General features: G+C 36.5%; 1 protein-coding gene across 1 annotated transcript; it reads right to left on the bottom strand.

The window, feature by feature from the left end:
• Positions 1–8006: 8006 nt before the first annotated feature.
• On the bottom strand, positions 8007–12413 carry LOC124163666 (jerky protein homolog-like). Its single transcript, XM_046540727.1, has 3 exons — positions 11484–12413; positions 11157–11373; positions 8007–10015 (listed from the first exon to the last, which is right to left on the bottom strand). Exon 3 carries the CDS (start codon positions 9846–9848, stop codon positions 8109–8111), a length of 1740 nt encoding a protein of 579 aa, XP_046396683.1. The 5' UTR covers positions 9849–10015; positions 11157–11373; positions 11484–12413; the 3' UTR covers positions 8007–8108.
• Between the last annotated feature and the right edge of the window lie 2021 nt (positions 12414–14434).

The raw sequence follows: 14434 nt of genomic DNA, 5'->3' as shown, positions 1-14434 counted from the left end.
CACGTGGGTCCAACCACTCAATATCCACCACCACCAAATATCCACCACTCAACGTGGATTCCACCACCCATTTCTCACTGGGATATTTGCTTAAAATAGCTATCATTTCTGCAGTGATGACCTTTAGAAGTAGCTTTAAAACCATAAATTTCAATATGTTACTCTGAATTTTGACTAGGTAGTATTTATGCATTCTTTGCTTTTTATGAACGATAAGTACTTTTTCATCAAATTACCTAACTTATTGTTGTATTTAATTGATTGGGCTGTATTTAAGTTCTTCAAAGTTAATCATCACGATTCTTATGTTAATTTGAATTTGTAGTTATACGACTTTACTGTAGTGCAGTTATCTATATGAATGTTTTCTACAATTTTAAACTACACATTGCATGTGTAACTTTTCCAAATTAGTCGGCGTTCATTGATGAGCCTGGCATTTATTTTAGTTCAAACCTAGAAAACATATATCATTGTATCCAGAAATTTTTAATTATTTTTTTTTACGGGGTACTGAGCCAATATCTTTTTAAAATTAAAATTTCTCATCTAGGTTGTATTTCCTCTTTTATATGTATAAGAGGCTAAAGCCATCCTACACAGTAAATTCTAGTTTATTAATGTGCATGCTTGTGATTTCAAAGGGTGCTGATTTTTAGGAAGAGGATATACTATAGGTCTAATGAAAGTGTTAAAATTATGCTTAAATAATATTTTAAATAATTGAAGCTAAATGATGATTTCTTCAAACATTGAATGCCCAATGACTGCAAAGATATATATGTACATTGGCAGCTGACAAATGAAAGCTGTGTAAGAGGATTGCTTTGCTGCCTAAATAAGCTGTTGGTTAATAGGTATTTTTTTGAATTCGCCACATATTTGACATCAATAATGGCATCCATCCACCGCATAAAAGCAAAGTTGTGATTTGAACATTTGTAATAACATTGGTCTTCAGGATTTTTGTTAAAATCACTTGTTAATTTTATTCATTTATGAGTGAAGTTCATTACTGATTGACTTTAGTGTGCTGAATCTAAATACATACTGCATGGTTGCACCTGTTTTTTCTTGGTTTTCAGACATTAAAATATTTTAGTGAAAAAGAGCCCTTTTTGGGGGGTCATTTCTTCTGCTCTAGAATGTCACCCCATGGAACTTATATAGTCATGAGGTATAATCACTTTCCTTTAATTTTCATACCATAGCAGGAGATTTTTAGGAGAGAAGATAGAAGTTCCCACAGCACCCAAAAACTGAATGCATTGAAAATAATTTTGACTCAGTTCCTCAAAAATATTTTGTATTATGTACTAAAATATGCTCAGTTTTTACTAAAGCTATTCCTATCTTGATTTAAAAAATTGAAGAGAATCAGAGGTGTGCAGTTATCTGTAATTTTCACTTAACGGCAATTAATTTTTGTTACCTATGGATGTAGCTTTTACTGAGGCAGTAATGTAACTGATGGAATCCAGTAATAGTTAATTTCTTGCTTTCTTCGAGTTTCCTGTCCACATCTGGCTTTGTGGCACCCCTAGGTTTCACATAATTCTAAAGTTCCTAAATATCAAAATGTAGCGGAAACAGTAGAAAAATTCAATAACAATATGCTGGAAGTGCAGTTCGCTCTTTGTTCTTTTGATTCCTTAGTCAAGTTTGTTTTTCATTTATACATACATTGTTTGTCCATCCAGTTTTTTAAATCTCAGATTGCGATAGTGTTGGTGCTCTCCTAATTTTAATCTCAAAGATTTGTTTGATTTTGCTGAAAGTGCATTTTTAGCATTATCTCGGACTCCGAGAGTAGTTTTGCTCCCTCCTTGCCGGGTTTACGACCATACCTGCGGCATTGATTCACGGTCAACTTATGTATTGCTTATATGTATTTAGCAAATGGATAATTGTTGCTCGCACATACATTGCAGACTTTGAATTGAATTCCTCATTTTTTCTGAGCATTGTCAAATTTTAAACGAATTTCTAAGGCCAATATTATCGCATTGAAAGCAGCAACAATTTCCATGTTGATGTTTATACATAACTTGAGATATAAGTTAATATTTATTGTAGAATTTCGTTTAAAAATTGTAAACCCTGCTCAAAAGACAAATAATTCAATTCTTAGTTTATTTTTCTTGAGAAATGAACAAATATTTATTTCGAAACCTTACTGGATAAACAATTGTATGACTACTGTCCCTTACCGCTAAGAGGGGTTATAAAAGACGAGGGGTCCGGGTACCTGCTCCCGGATTCTGAGGGTAAATCCTAAACCCCGCAGGGTTGGGTCCCGAGACAAAGACTACGCAAACCAGCGGCCCTCCTAAAAGGGGGAGAGCTAGAAAACTTATACATACGGCTTTCGTTCTCCTGGCTAGGAAAGTCTCACACGTAAATATATGGCCGTCGTCTCCCGGGTCAGGAAACGTCCACATGTACATATACGTGTGTAGTAGGGAAAAGGTTAATAATAGTTAAATATTTAATTATCAGTTTATGATAATTTTTGTTATTAATAATAATAATTACTCCATAATTTTTAAATTTATCATGTTATTTTATCTGATGACTTTTCATTTCAAATCTCCATTTTTGTTACTTCACTCATTTTTTCCTTATAACAATCTGAAAGATTTCTTACAAAATACCTACTTGCCTTTTGTTAATTAAACTACACAAATATCGGTTATGAATAAAATTCATGTATTAATGTTACATGTTCTTAAATAACTCGTAACGATCTTTAACTCTTGTTTGGAAAAGATATTGAAGTATTGTAATAATTAAGCATCACTCAACTTTTAATAGGCCAGTCAATTTGGAAATTGTCTTCCCATTTTATTTCTTGAGTCAATCTATATGTTATTATTCTGAAAGTAGGTATCCTCACTTAATGCAAGTTTAAATATGCAATGTGATACATAAATTTATAAAAGATAAGATAGAAGAAGGTATACATTAATTAAAGTAGACATTAAAATTAGGATGTAAAATATAATTAACTATGACCACTTAATTTTTTTTTAATTTAACAATAATATCCAAATAAAAATAACCTTAACTGCACACCTCCAGGAAAGATATTGTATTTTTTATGACTACACAGCTGGTCTTGGGTGGTAAAATTCTGTGCCAACTCCAATTACTTCAAGAAGTGCCAAGTTGATGAATGTTGTTGCACTTTTGACTACTATTGCACTTAAAAATCAGAATATCTCAAATTCTTGCCACTTCATATGAATAGCTGTCAGTTATGAATTCAGTAGGTAGCCCAAACTGCTATGAAATCATGTTGGGTTGCAATTGACCCTTTCCCACTTCCTGAAGTCTGAGTAATATCAATTGAATCTGCACGGAATGACAGCCAGGTGAGAATTTTGATGACTGTACTCGATACCAAATATCTTTGTAGGCAAGGGGTGAGACTGGAGGGAGAAGTTTCTCGGCACCTTTCTTTTCCATAAACAAAGGGATGAAAAGAGCTTTGCCGATTTTCCTTTAAATGCATTGGGCATGCTTGTTTGTGGGATGTGGGACCAATATAAAAGTGGAATTTATACTCACATCTCTTCCTGTGAAGACCCTTGTCCATAATTTCTCGGATTTAAGATACCCCAAGTTCAAGTTTTTCATTAAAAAGGTAGTTCTTAGTATGTACATTTGATAAAGCAGTCTCCTCTCAATAACTACCTTAAGGTATTAAGGAGTAACTACCTTAAGATATTAAGGAATTCCATTCTCAATCTGCGGAAATTCGAAAGCTCAGACTCAAAGACTTAAGCCCAGCAGCGGAAAGAATGGCTCAGTCAGTGACTTAAATGTTAGCTTCATAAATTCTCTCAAAGATGACCTGAAAAGGCCGATGTAAATATTGATTCTATTAACACGTTGCGTACAGGGTGAGCTAATTTTTATAGAATATAACTTCACCCAATCAAACGTTAGGATGCATCAATTCATTATGAATAACGAACAACAACTGAAAACGTACTAACGAATACGTATTGTATGCTTTAAAATTGTTTAGGTTGTCGCGCCTAAATGACGAGAATCTTCGTCATCCGTCCGGAACGTTCGGGAAAAAAATGACAAGAATTCTCGCCATCCGTACGCAACGTGTTAAGTAAAACTGTCCCTTGACAGGAGTCAACTCGTACTCGACCTCCCACTCACTGCATCTCAATCCTCTGTCTTTTTTGATCTACTCACAGCTTCTTCCATTACCTCCAGTATCATTCCATCCCTTGTCTTCCCATTTTTTGCTTTCCCTTTGATGAGTCTTGCTCCTTTTTTCCTTCTTACAGATAGAATTTTCATCATAAATCTCGGCCTTACTGTGCACTAGTACAAAAAATTTCTGCATCCTCATTAAGTAATAGTCTGGTAAGAAGATTCAGACTCTCATGGTAGGAATGTGTGTAATCATGTGTATGGAAGTATTTTTAATACTGTAGAGTTACGAATTTCTGATGCAAATTTGCAAATCCAAGATCACTCTCCTCCTATGCAGCTGTTTGCAAAAGCATTTTTCTACTGTTTTACGAATCTAAACAAAATGAATAATTGAAGTGAAACTGACTGGAGAAACTGTATGCTGGCATTTTAATGGTGGCTTGCTGCTGTTCTTGGGTACGGTTGTAATGAATTATCTAAATCGGTGCCTCGTCTCTCGAAATAGTTTGAATATCGTTCAGATTCCCTGAAAAGATAATGGTGGTCGTATCTGATGCTAAATGCAGGTAATTAATTGGCCATGTAATCCTGTACATAGTAATGCTTATGTCTTTCTGATTGGTTATAGACATGTTAAAAGATGGTAATTTGAGTGTTGCACTTTTATCAGGCCTTTGAGAGTAAACATTTTTAATTGTGATGAAAATGTCTACCTCTTCAATTTGAGACACATTGCTTAGAATTTTTGGCCAAAAATGTAACCACTTTATATCATATCATCTCTATTCACTATTGTTGTCAAGTCGGTGTGAGGTGTGAATTTTTTAAATTATTTTTATACAGTTCAGATTTCTCTAAAGGAATTTTTTTTTCATAGTTTAGTCCCGCTAGCCGGATATGAAAATAATCAATCCTGTGAAGTATTTTCCTCTCCTTGGTTCATGTTAATGTTCAAACTTGATAAAATGCTTATATGCTTCGTACGATGAATGAAGCTAATATTTTATTGCTTAAGAGGTGGAGGCTGTACGGATGAAAGCTCAGATGGAAACGCTTACTGTCATGATGTTTGGTGTGAATAATAATAGCATACATGTGCTGAAAGTGCAAAAGTACAATAAATACATAAATCATTTTCTAACATTTTCATTAGTAGAGTGTTACCAGAAAGTTTTACTTACTTTCATTCTTACCCCTGTGACTGCATCCTTCCTTATAACAAATATTGTTGGTAATAATTGATACGGAGGACTATGAAAACAAAATGATGGCTTCTCACCCTATGGCTATGAGTTCAAATCCTGGAAGAGGCAGATTTTTCAGAAAACTTCCTTGCTTAAGTGCTTTATGGAGGGCACATAAGGCACAGTACCACGTCCATTGGCTAAGAAGTTAAACCATGGTCCCCTTGGAGCCTTTCGTTAAGAGAGGGCTAATGCAAACACCAGGTTTCTTTCCTCCCATCCTTCCCAGTAGTGTGAATGACCTTAGCTGTCAGTCTACACCTCCAAATACCATACCATGAAGGCACTCATTTCAACCACCCTTTTATCACAAGTGCTCCACCAATCTTGATGATTTAAAGAGAAATGAATATCTGAAGGTTCACTCAGAAGATTCCTTGCAATGAGGTGCTGACAGGAACTCATTTTTGAAAAGTGTCATGGATTAAAATTTCTGGAGAACAAAGCTGCTTTTTTTCAGAATATCTTCAATGCTTATTTATATAAATTTTTTAAAAACATTTCACCTTGCATTTATGGTGAAGGTTAGGACTTCAACAGCATCAGAATACACCTTCAAAATAATTCAACTACACAATTTGCAATCACTTATAGAATAGCCGAGCCTTTTCAAGTGCACAAGTATAAATAAAAAAAAAGAGAAAAAAAGAACAGAAATTCTCAGAGATGAAAAAATATAATTAAGAATAAATATGTACAAAGAAGAGAGCCAATTACTACATTAAGTAAAGGAATATGACACTTACTAATTGTACAATTAGTAAGTGTCATATTCCTTTACTTAATGTAACGTTAAGATGCACCTCAATACATGGCTAGCATGTGGGACCTCTGGCAAAAATATCTGCCAACTAAAGTACATAAATACAAACTAAAGCAGTAAGATTTGTCAAGAACAGCTACAAGTAGACATAGGGTGTTGCATAGATTTTACAGTGATTAAGTTGGGAGCCACAAGAGACCAAGAGGATACCTCCTATGCTAACTAAGATTGCTTGCACAATAGGGTGGTTTCCTATTATTTTTTTATTACCTAAATTGAAAGATTATTACTCCTGGAGTACCCATTTCACGATTTTAGATTTTTAAATGACGATATCTATTTTTTGTGATTAAATGAAAAGTGAAAATTTTCAAGTGCGCGAAAACGCCATGGCTAAGTATGAATGCTGGGAAAAGCCCGTGTGACGTCATTCTGGTTCCCGCTGCCGCCGTGTGAGGTGACCTTGGGGTGAGGCTATGAGCGCCGCTACCATGCAGGATGCTAGCAGGTAGCACTTGGCTTAAATAATGTTATTACCCTATCAAATGATGAAAACTTTTCAACCATAGGCAATTTCAATAAGTGATTATTAAGAAATGTTTCTCTGAGCTCTGTGCCTCATGCATGCATTGGCAATCTCAGACGATGTAAAACTCCTATCTACTCGTATAGAATCTAGGTCCCTGTGAGGTCCCGTGGAATGGCATCGCATGGTCGCCAATCTGGCCTTTTTCAAATGAGGTTAAAATTGACCATTAACATTCATCTAAACTGGGATTTCTAAAACCAAATAATTTGTATGTTATGAATACAATAATGGTGGGTAACGAATCGCAATTAATGTCTTTCATTTCCTTTGATGAAGGAAACTACCCTATTAAGAAAAGGTACGTTTGAGTGGCATTCGAGATGTGGGTCAGGAGAAGAATGGAGAAGGCGAAGTGGACAGAGAGAGGCAGCTTCTAGATGAGATATGGAGGAGACAAAAGGTATGGATGGAGTGAGTACTTAGCTAGGAAGGGATGTTGAAAAAGTGCTGGAGGGTAGAATGTTGGGCAATGAGGGAGAGGAAAGAATAGGATTTTGAGATAGAATGAAAGGGAGTAGGCCTTATTGTAAATTGAAGAGGGACGTACATGAAGGAAGGGGAGGCTGCCAGAATGCTTTTTAAGTACCTAATCCATGGAAAGCTACCCTAACTAGTGGAATACTTAAATACAAAGTCACTCCACAAATACAATACTCAACCCCTGTTCCATGGGCTGGATCCATAAATTTAAATTCTAGGGTAAACATTGGCAAATATAAGTCCTCACTTTTTAGCTCAACTGGATTAGGATGATACGAGGCAGCACATTTGGGTGATACGGAGGACATCTTGAAATTACTTCCAAGTGTGACAAAAATGATATAATAAGAGAGATACTTTACCCAATGGATAGACAAAAGAATACATTTAAATAAAAAAGTGAGGACTTTATAAAAAAAAGCCAAATCTCTCAAGATGCACCAAACCTTTTTTTTGTATTCCCATCCAGGTTATCAGCTGATGTCCTTACACCCACTTCATATTTAATTGGGGCTGCTTGGAGGGATGTACATCGATGCAGATCTTCATTGTAGTGATAACAAAGTAATTCTAATATATTCCCCCCTAATTTTGAGGCTTCAGTTTCGGGAAAAATAAAAAAAAGGGGTTTGAATATATATTACTATATTCTAATAAATACGGTATCTATCTCTGTATTCTAACAGATTTTACTAAATTTAGTTATAAAGAGGACTAGGAAAGAGCAGAATTTTTAAATTTAAATTCCTCATTTCTTCAAAAACAAATTTAATAAGTTTCCTGGTAAATACAAAGTCATCTGGACTCCATGGGATGTATGTATTACAAAAATATGAGCATACCTATAACACTTTTACTCATTCATACCAAGTATTTTCTTTTTAATGTCTGCTCTAATTTTCCTAACACACAAAATGTGTTCCATAGAAGTGTCATCTTCCTGCACTAAGTAGTGCAAAAGTGTTTCAGCTGCTTTCAGTGCAGATGTGAGGGAGGCACATTTTTTATCAATTACATGTTCCTCTTCACTTTTATTCCAATCTGAAAATTCTGAGATTGTACAAACAGGGGTCATGGTGAAGTCATCGGGATCAACAGCTGAGTTGGTACAAACAGGGATCTTGGAGGAGTCATCGGTATCAACAGCTGAGTTTGTACAAACAGGGGTCTCGGTGGAGTCATCGGTATCAACAGCTGAGTTTGTACAAATAGGGGTCTTGGTGGAGTCATCGGGATCACCACCTGAAGTCTCACATTCTTCTAACTGATCGTCAAGACTGAGCCATTCTTTTATGCTATCTGTTCGAACCCCAGAAAACAGGTAATTTTCTGCAATTATTGATCGAATGGTGTCAATAAACTCTGAACTTTCAGCATCATCGATGTCAAGTTCATCTAAGTCTTCGAATCCATCACCAAGCTCATCATACAGATGTCTCCATGACCAAGAGATGGTACTTTTTGTAATGGATTTCCATACACAGTCCAAAAGTTGAATTGCTTCATTCAGTCCAAGTTTGTTCCAATAGTCTATCATGCTAGAACCTTTTTTTGTGAGAAGCACTAAAAGTTCTCGATGGTAAAATCTCTTCACAGCAACACTCACCCCCTGTTCAATGGGCTGGATCCATGAATTTAAATTCTGGGGTAAAATTATGGCAAATATACGCCCGTCATCACTTTTTAGCTCACCTGGATTCGGATGATATGAGGCACTGTCAATAAGAAGCATTGCCTTAGGAGGCAAGCCTTTTGATTTTAAATAATTCCTGACCTCAGGAATAAACCTAGAATGAAACCAGCACTTAAAAATATCACTTGTCATAAATACTGAGCTAGCTTTAAAATAATCCACTGGTATACATTTTGCAAGCATGCCATTCACACAGAACGGATTCTCATCTACTCCAACACATGTCAGTTTCAATTTATGCCCCCCACTCGCATTAGCGCAGCACATAATGGTCATTCTCTCTTTACCGGCTTCATAATTACCACAGGATTCCTTGGTTTTCACAGCCGAAAATTTGGGAAGACTTTTCCAAAGAAAGCCAGACTCATCCGCATTGTAAACTTGGTCAGGAGTGAGATCATACTGATCAATCAACCATTTGAACATTTTTTTGAATTCATCAATGGCCCTCAAGTCCCCAGTGTACTTTTCACCAACCATATTTGAGGCTCTAATTCCATGGCGATCCTTAAAGCTTGTCAGCCATCCAGAAGAGGCAGAGAAAGTGCCATCCCCCCGTAATTGTTGATGGAACAACCGCGCCTGTTCACATATCATGGGACCATTAACAGCCACTCCTTCACGTCTCTTTTGCTGGTACCACTGATAAACAGCATTATCAACGTCACTATACGGTGAGCCCTTCATTGATTTTCGCCTTCGAAGGGTCATCAAATTGTCTGTTTTTGAGGCAAAGTCCAGCAACTCATCCTTTTTCTTCACTATGTCACGCACTGTAGTGATGCCTATGCCAGATTCTGCTGCAAGCTTGGCTGGTGATTCTCCCTCGGAAACCCTTTCAACAATCTTTAACTTTTGGCAAATATCTAAAACCACACGTTTCCTCTTTCTTGGAGACATCTTGAATCAATATAAACTCTGATGGAAACTCATTACATTACAAAGGTGATCAGAAGCATGGTTTCTCTGATGAAAGTTCCTCCACTTACTCAAAGTGGGCTATGGGATGCCCATGTTTATCCACTGCAAAACTTGGATACTATTCAGCCAGCAAATCTCCCTGTGCTCTGAGGAAAATATGAAACAAACTGGGAAGTTATATAACTCACTTGTCTGAGAGACAGTGAGTAGTGAATCAAAACTTTGCCTCAATAGGCCTCTATGAACTCAAATCAATTATCGAAAAAAATTAAAAAAGAGCCACAGGAATTGATGATGATAAATGGTGTCAAAACCAGATGCAAGATAAGAAATCTGTGTAACCTTGCCTAAGCTTTACCTTGATAAATTGTTTTTTTTTACACTAGAGAATTATCAACTACATTTGAGGTAATAACATACTGTGATGCAGATTGGATTCAAATTGGCTTTTATATTAAATAATATAAAAGCCAATTTGAATCCAAAAGAGAAATATTGCCCCTTTTACAGCTGCTGGCTTTCATACTGACACTTGATGTGTCTGAATTTCATTAAATTAAAAAGGCTAAGATCTTAAATTTTTTTGTTTTTTACTAACACTGATAGTTAATATGTTTTTAATGCTTGATTGATTAAAATTATGATCGTTACAAAATCAAATAATAATAGGGATCATAGTTGTTGTTTGAGTGATGAGGGTAATTTTTTAAGGCCTGTTTAGTCGGTACATTAACCCATACAAGTTAATGTCTTAATGTATGAATACATGAATGAGCACAAAAATGCAACGTGCAACCACCCAACTTGTGCGAATGCAGTAACGGAAAATAGAACGTATTGTAATTTGGTTCATGCATTTGAACATGCTCCGTTCCACAAAAATAACTCATGCAAACAGACATTAACTCATTATATGTGTAACTGTATCGAGTAAACAGGCCTTTGGAAATGTGTGTAATAAATGTAATAATAATTTTAAGTGTGTTGGTGTCATGACAAGTTCCTAGGAACTAGGAATTTTATATTAGAAGCAAAAGGAAAACATTTTTCCAAAGGGAGTGTTTTGTGCGTCATGGTTAGGTTATATGGAAGTCTTGGCATAATATTTTGGAGTTACCATGACTTATACCAAATAATGTGTGTTGTTTACTTAGAAGTAATGAAACTGCCACATAATACGTTATAGGGAGTCATACACGAGATTAAAAAACAAAGTCAAGAGTGATCACCCGTCTTGAATCAGGAACTGCCTTTCAACTGAATCAAAAACTTCTACTGCATACTTACATCAGCCTCATCAAAAATGTCTACTTGTTCCCAATTCATATAAGAACTGAAATTGGTAAGGTCAGATCTGGAACAGGTGTGGCGCTGAAGTTCTATTTGGAAACTGTAGGCACAAAAAAGGGCACTGTATTCCAAATTATTTCCATGCGTGTATCAGTGCCGTCAAGGTTCCCACCGTTCCCATGGAAATGAAGTTACATCCTCTCCAATTTCAGATCTGTTATTTAATCATAACAGAGCGTTAGAATGATGGACGATTAACTGCTCAGTGAGAGGTAAACAATAATTATAACAAAAATCACGAGCGTTTAAAAAGATTATGCTTACCGTATTGCTGAAACTGAAAAATTTCTGTTGAAGATCGCATGGCATATCATAGAGGACAGACGATTTCACTGTTGATGAGGTGACGATGAAAATGCACAGATGTAATATTGGTTATAATCGTTACTATCAAGGGGACTCCGATGCAACATTCGTGATGATTCGTGCTAATGTTGTTGTCGTGATGTGACTTTCGCCTGGAGGCCATCTTGAAAATAAAAGAAATTTGCGCCCAATTTGAAATAACTCAAAACGTCAATACCGTAGGTAGAGCAGGAAAATATACTGCCATTCCCTTGCCTGAGAGAAGATGGTTTGCTGGGACTACGGCGAGGTAAGTTTTGAGAGGAGAGGGCACAGTAAGCTTTCATTGGAGATTATGTTCACCTAACTAACGGTACTTAGCTATCACTCCTGTCATAATTACGGTTAGCAATTATCAAGTAAGATAACGTCTTCAAACCCGCAACTAATCTTTGTTCGCACATTTATTCTCCCCTTGTTTATTTACGGTAGTGAACCACCAATTTTTCCACCTAAATCATAAGCACAAAGTAATTTGTAAGGCGTAAGAGCTTACAATTTCCAGGCACCAGCATTATTAGAAATCGAAGAAATATGCATTTTTCTCATCGATTCATGTGGTGAAAAACTACCCAGTATTTAAGAAAAATACATGCCATACTGTATTTTTAGGAAAATTGAAGACGGTGAACTTTTCTTTCATCCGAGAGTTATATATATACTGCAAGATATCTTGCAGCTACTTGCAGAGCACCAAGCTAAACCGCTTATTTTCCTTTCTTTCCTCTCCTTGTTACCTCCTCTAATATCATCGGCTATTGAAAATTCTTGTAATGAGTCACAAAACAACGCTATCATAAATACTGTTTCCGGAGAAATCTGCAATACTTCAGGAGGTGGTAGGGGAGATGTACATTTTTAACATTTTTTTAAAGGGGAAAATTTTCTATCCAATGAGACCAACTAGCATGATGGACAAATTTCATGCATATTCCCCATTTTAAAAATTTGTTTTCCCATAAACATGGGGCCTCAACTCCTTGGTTACTGCGAGCTATGGCAACGCAAACATTTTTTGGATGGCGAATTCTTCTCCGGTTCTCAAACAGTTCAATTTTGTCGTATAAGCCATCCTGGTTGAGAACCCGAGAAGAATTCTTCAGTAGTATTCACCATGAGAAATTAAAATCGTTTATTTTTTTGATGCATTTAGCAGTTACTAAAATAAATCCAATAAGACCACTCCTCTGGAGGTCTGAGATCACCAGTCTTGAGCATACGCTTGAAAAAATAAATCAAAATCAGAATCACCCATTCCAAAATTCCAATCACATACCAGGATGACGAGCATCAGGGAAAATAAGAAAAACCTGAAATTATCGGGGAAATTTGAAATTCAAGAAAAGTCAGGGAAATACTTGGATAGGAAATTATAATTATTTTACTAACGATTTGCATTGAATTGAAGGAACACCGAAGGCATTTGGCACCGACTTGGACAACCGACGAAATCAACGGTGGTTGAACATAGCCTAAACCTGGACTGATCTGGACCATCGAATTAGAGAGTTCTCCCGAGTCGCCCACACGCTTCTTGTGGCCTGGGGTAGAGTTCGGGTGTAAGGCCTCCTCCCCCAAACAGAAATAGCCCCCTCTGCCCCCTTAAATCTACTGCCCCAGGGCAGTCTGCCCCATGTGCGAAATCTGCACCCCCCCCCCTCTGCGCGGCCCTGGTGTTCTCTAGGATAGTATGGCATGTTTCGGAAAGATACATAAATGGTAGAACTTGTATTGTTTGGTAAGAACAGCAAGAAAAATTCTGGGGGAAAAGAGTATGACAGGCACTGATAGGAGTCCCTTATGAAGTAGGACTGATAGCTGAAATGCATCGAGTACAGCGCAGGGCGGCCAGATTTGTGATGAGTTGTTACGACAAAAAGTGCAGCGTTTCCAGTATGTTGCACGAGTTAGGATGGGAATCTTTACAGGGGCGTAGATCGAAGTATATGCTTAATTTACTTAGAAAATTCGAAGAAGTTATTTTCTCAGACGACGTGAATCATATATCCTTCATTTACCGTCGTACTATGGTAGACGTGATAATGAGAAGAAAATAAAAGAAATAGACTGCAAAACAGAGAGATTTAAAATGTCATTCTTCCATCGTACTTTTAAGGATAGAAACGTCTCAATTAATAGGATTATGGCGTCACTCGCTAGGATGACACATTGCATGTTTTTCTCCATATTTCTAAACTTGCATGTATTTACTATAGGAATTAATAGCCATTGGCAAGTTTTTTTAAAAATATGTATGTATATTTTGCTTGTATGCGGGTATGTGGCGGTCCTCTTGCGAGCTGCACGTTGGTGATTGGTTACCCCCTGCCAAACACCCTGGAGGTGGCTCGCAGGGTATTGCATAGATGTAGATAGACATCCCGTTATTGTATAAAATTTAAGCACATCACACCGATTTCTATGGTATTTTACCCCTTTTCGCCGAGTCTACCTCGTCATGAACTTACGATGCCAAATCGCGCAATGACGAGTGCAGCTCGTCATCAGATTTCCACAATTTTAGCACCTTTTAAAGAAACAGAACAAATATTTTGAAAACTTAACAATGTTAAAGCATCCATAATGTACATAAAGAACTCATATCTCACGAAATATGATGCACTGGAAGTCATAAAATGATTTTATACGAGTAGCGATAGATGTGTTCTCGTTGTATTAAACTAGATACTTTACAGTATAAAATAATAATCGCTTTTTATTTCATTGTTTTACGTCGATTACAAACTTCAAAATATTATTTCATTACCTAACATTGCATTTAAAAAGAACCACTGACAAAATACATAAAGGATAGGAGTACGATATTCAGAAAATAAGTTGAAGCGGAAGGGATTAAGCTTGTAATCCTT

The sequence above is a fragment of the Ischnura elegans genome, chromosome 8 (assembly GCF_921293095.1).
Source record: "Ischnura elegans chromosome 8, ioIscEleg1.1, whole genome shotgun sequence".
In the NCBI taxonomy this organism is placed as follows: domain Eukaryota; kingdom Metazoa; phylum Arthropoda; class Insecta; order Odonata; family Coenagrionidae; genus Ischnura; species Ischnura elegans.
This window is presented reverse-complemented; position numbering and strand designations above follow the sequence as displayed.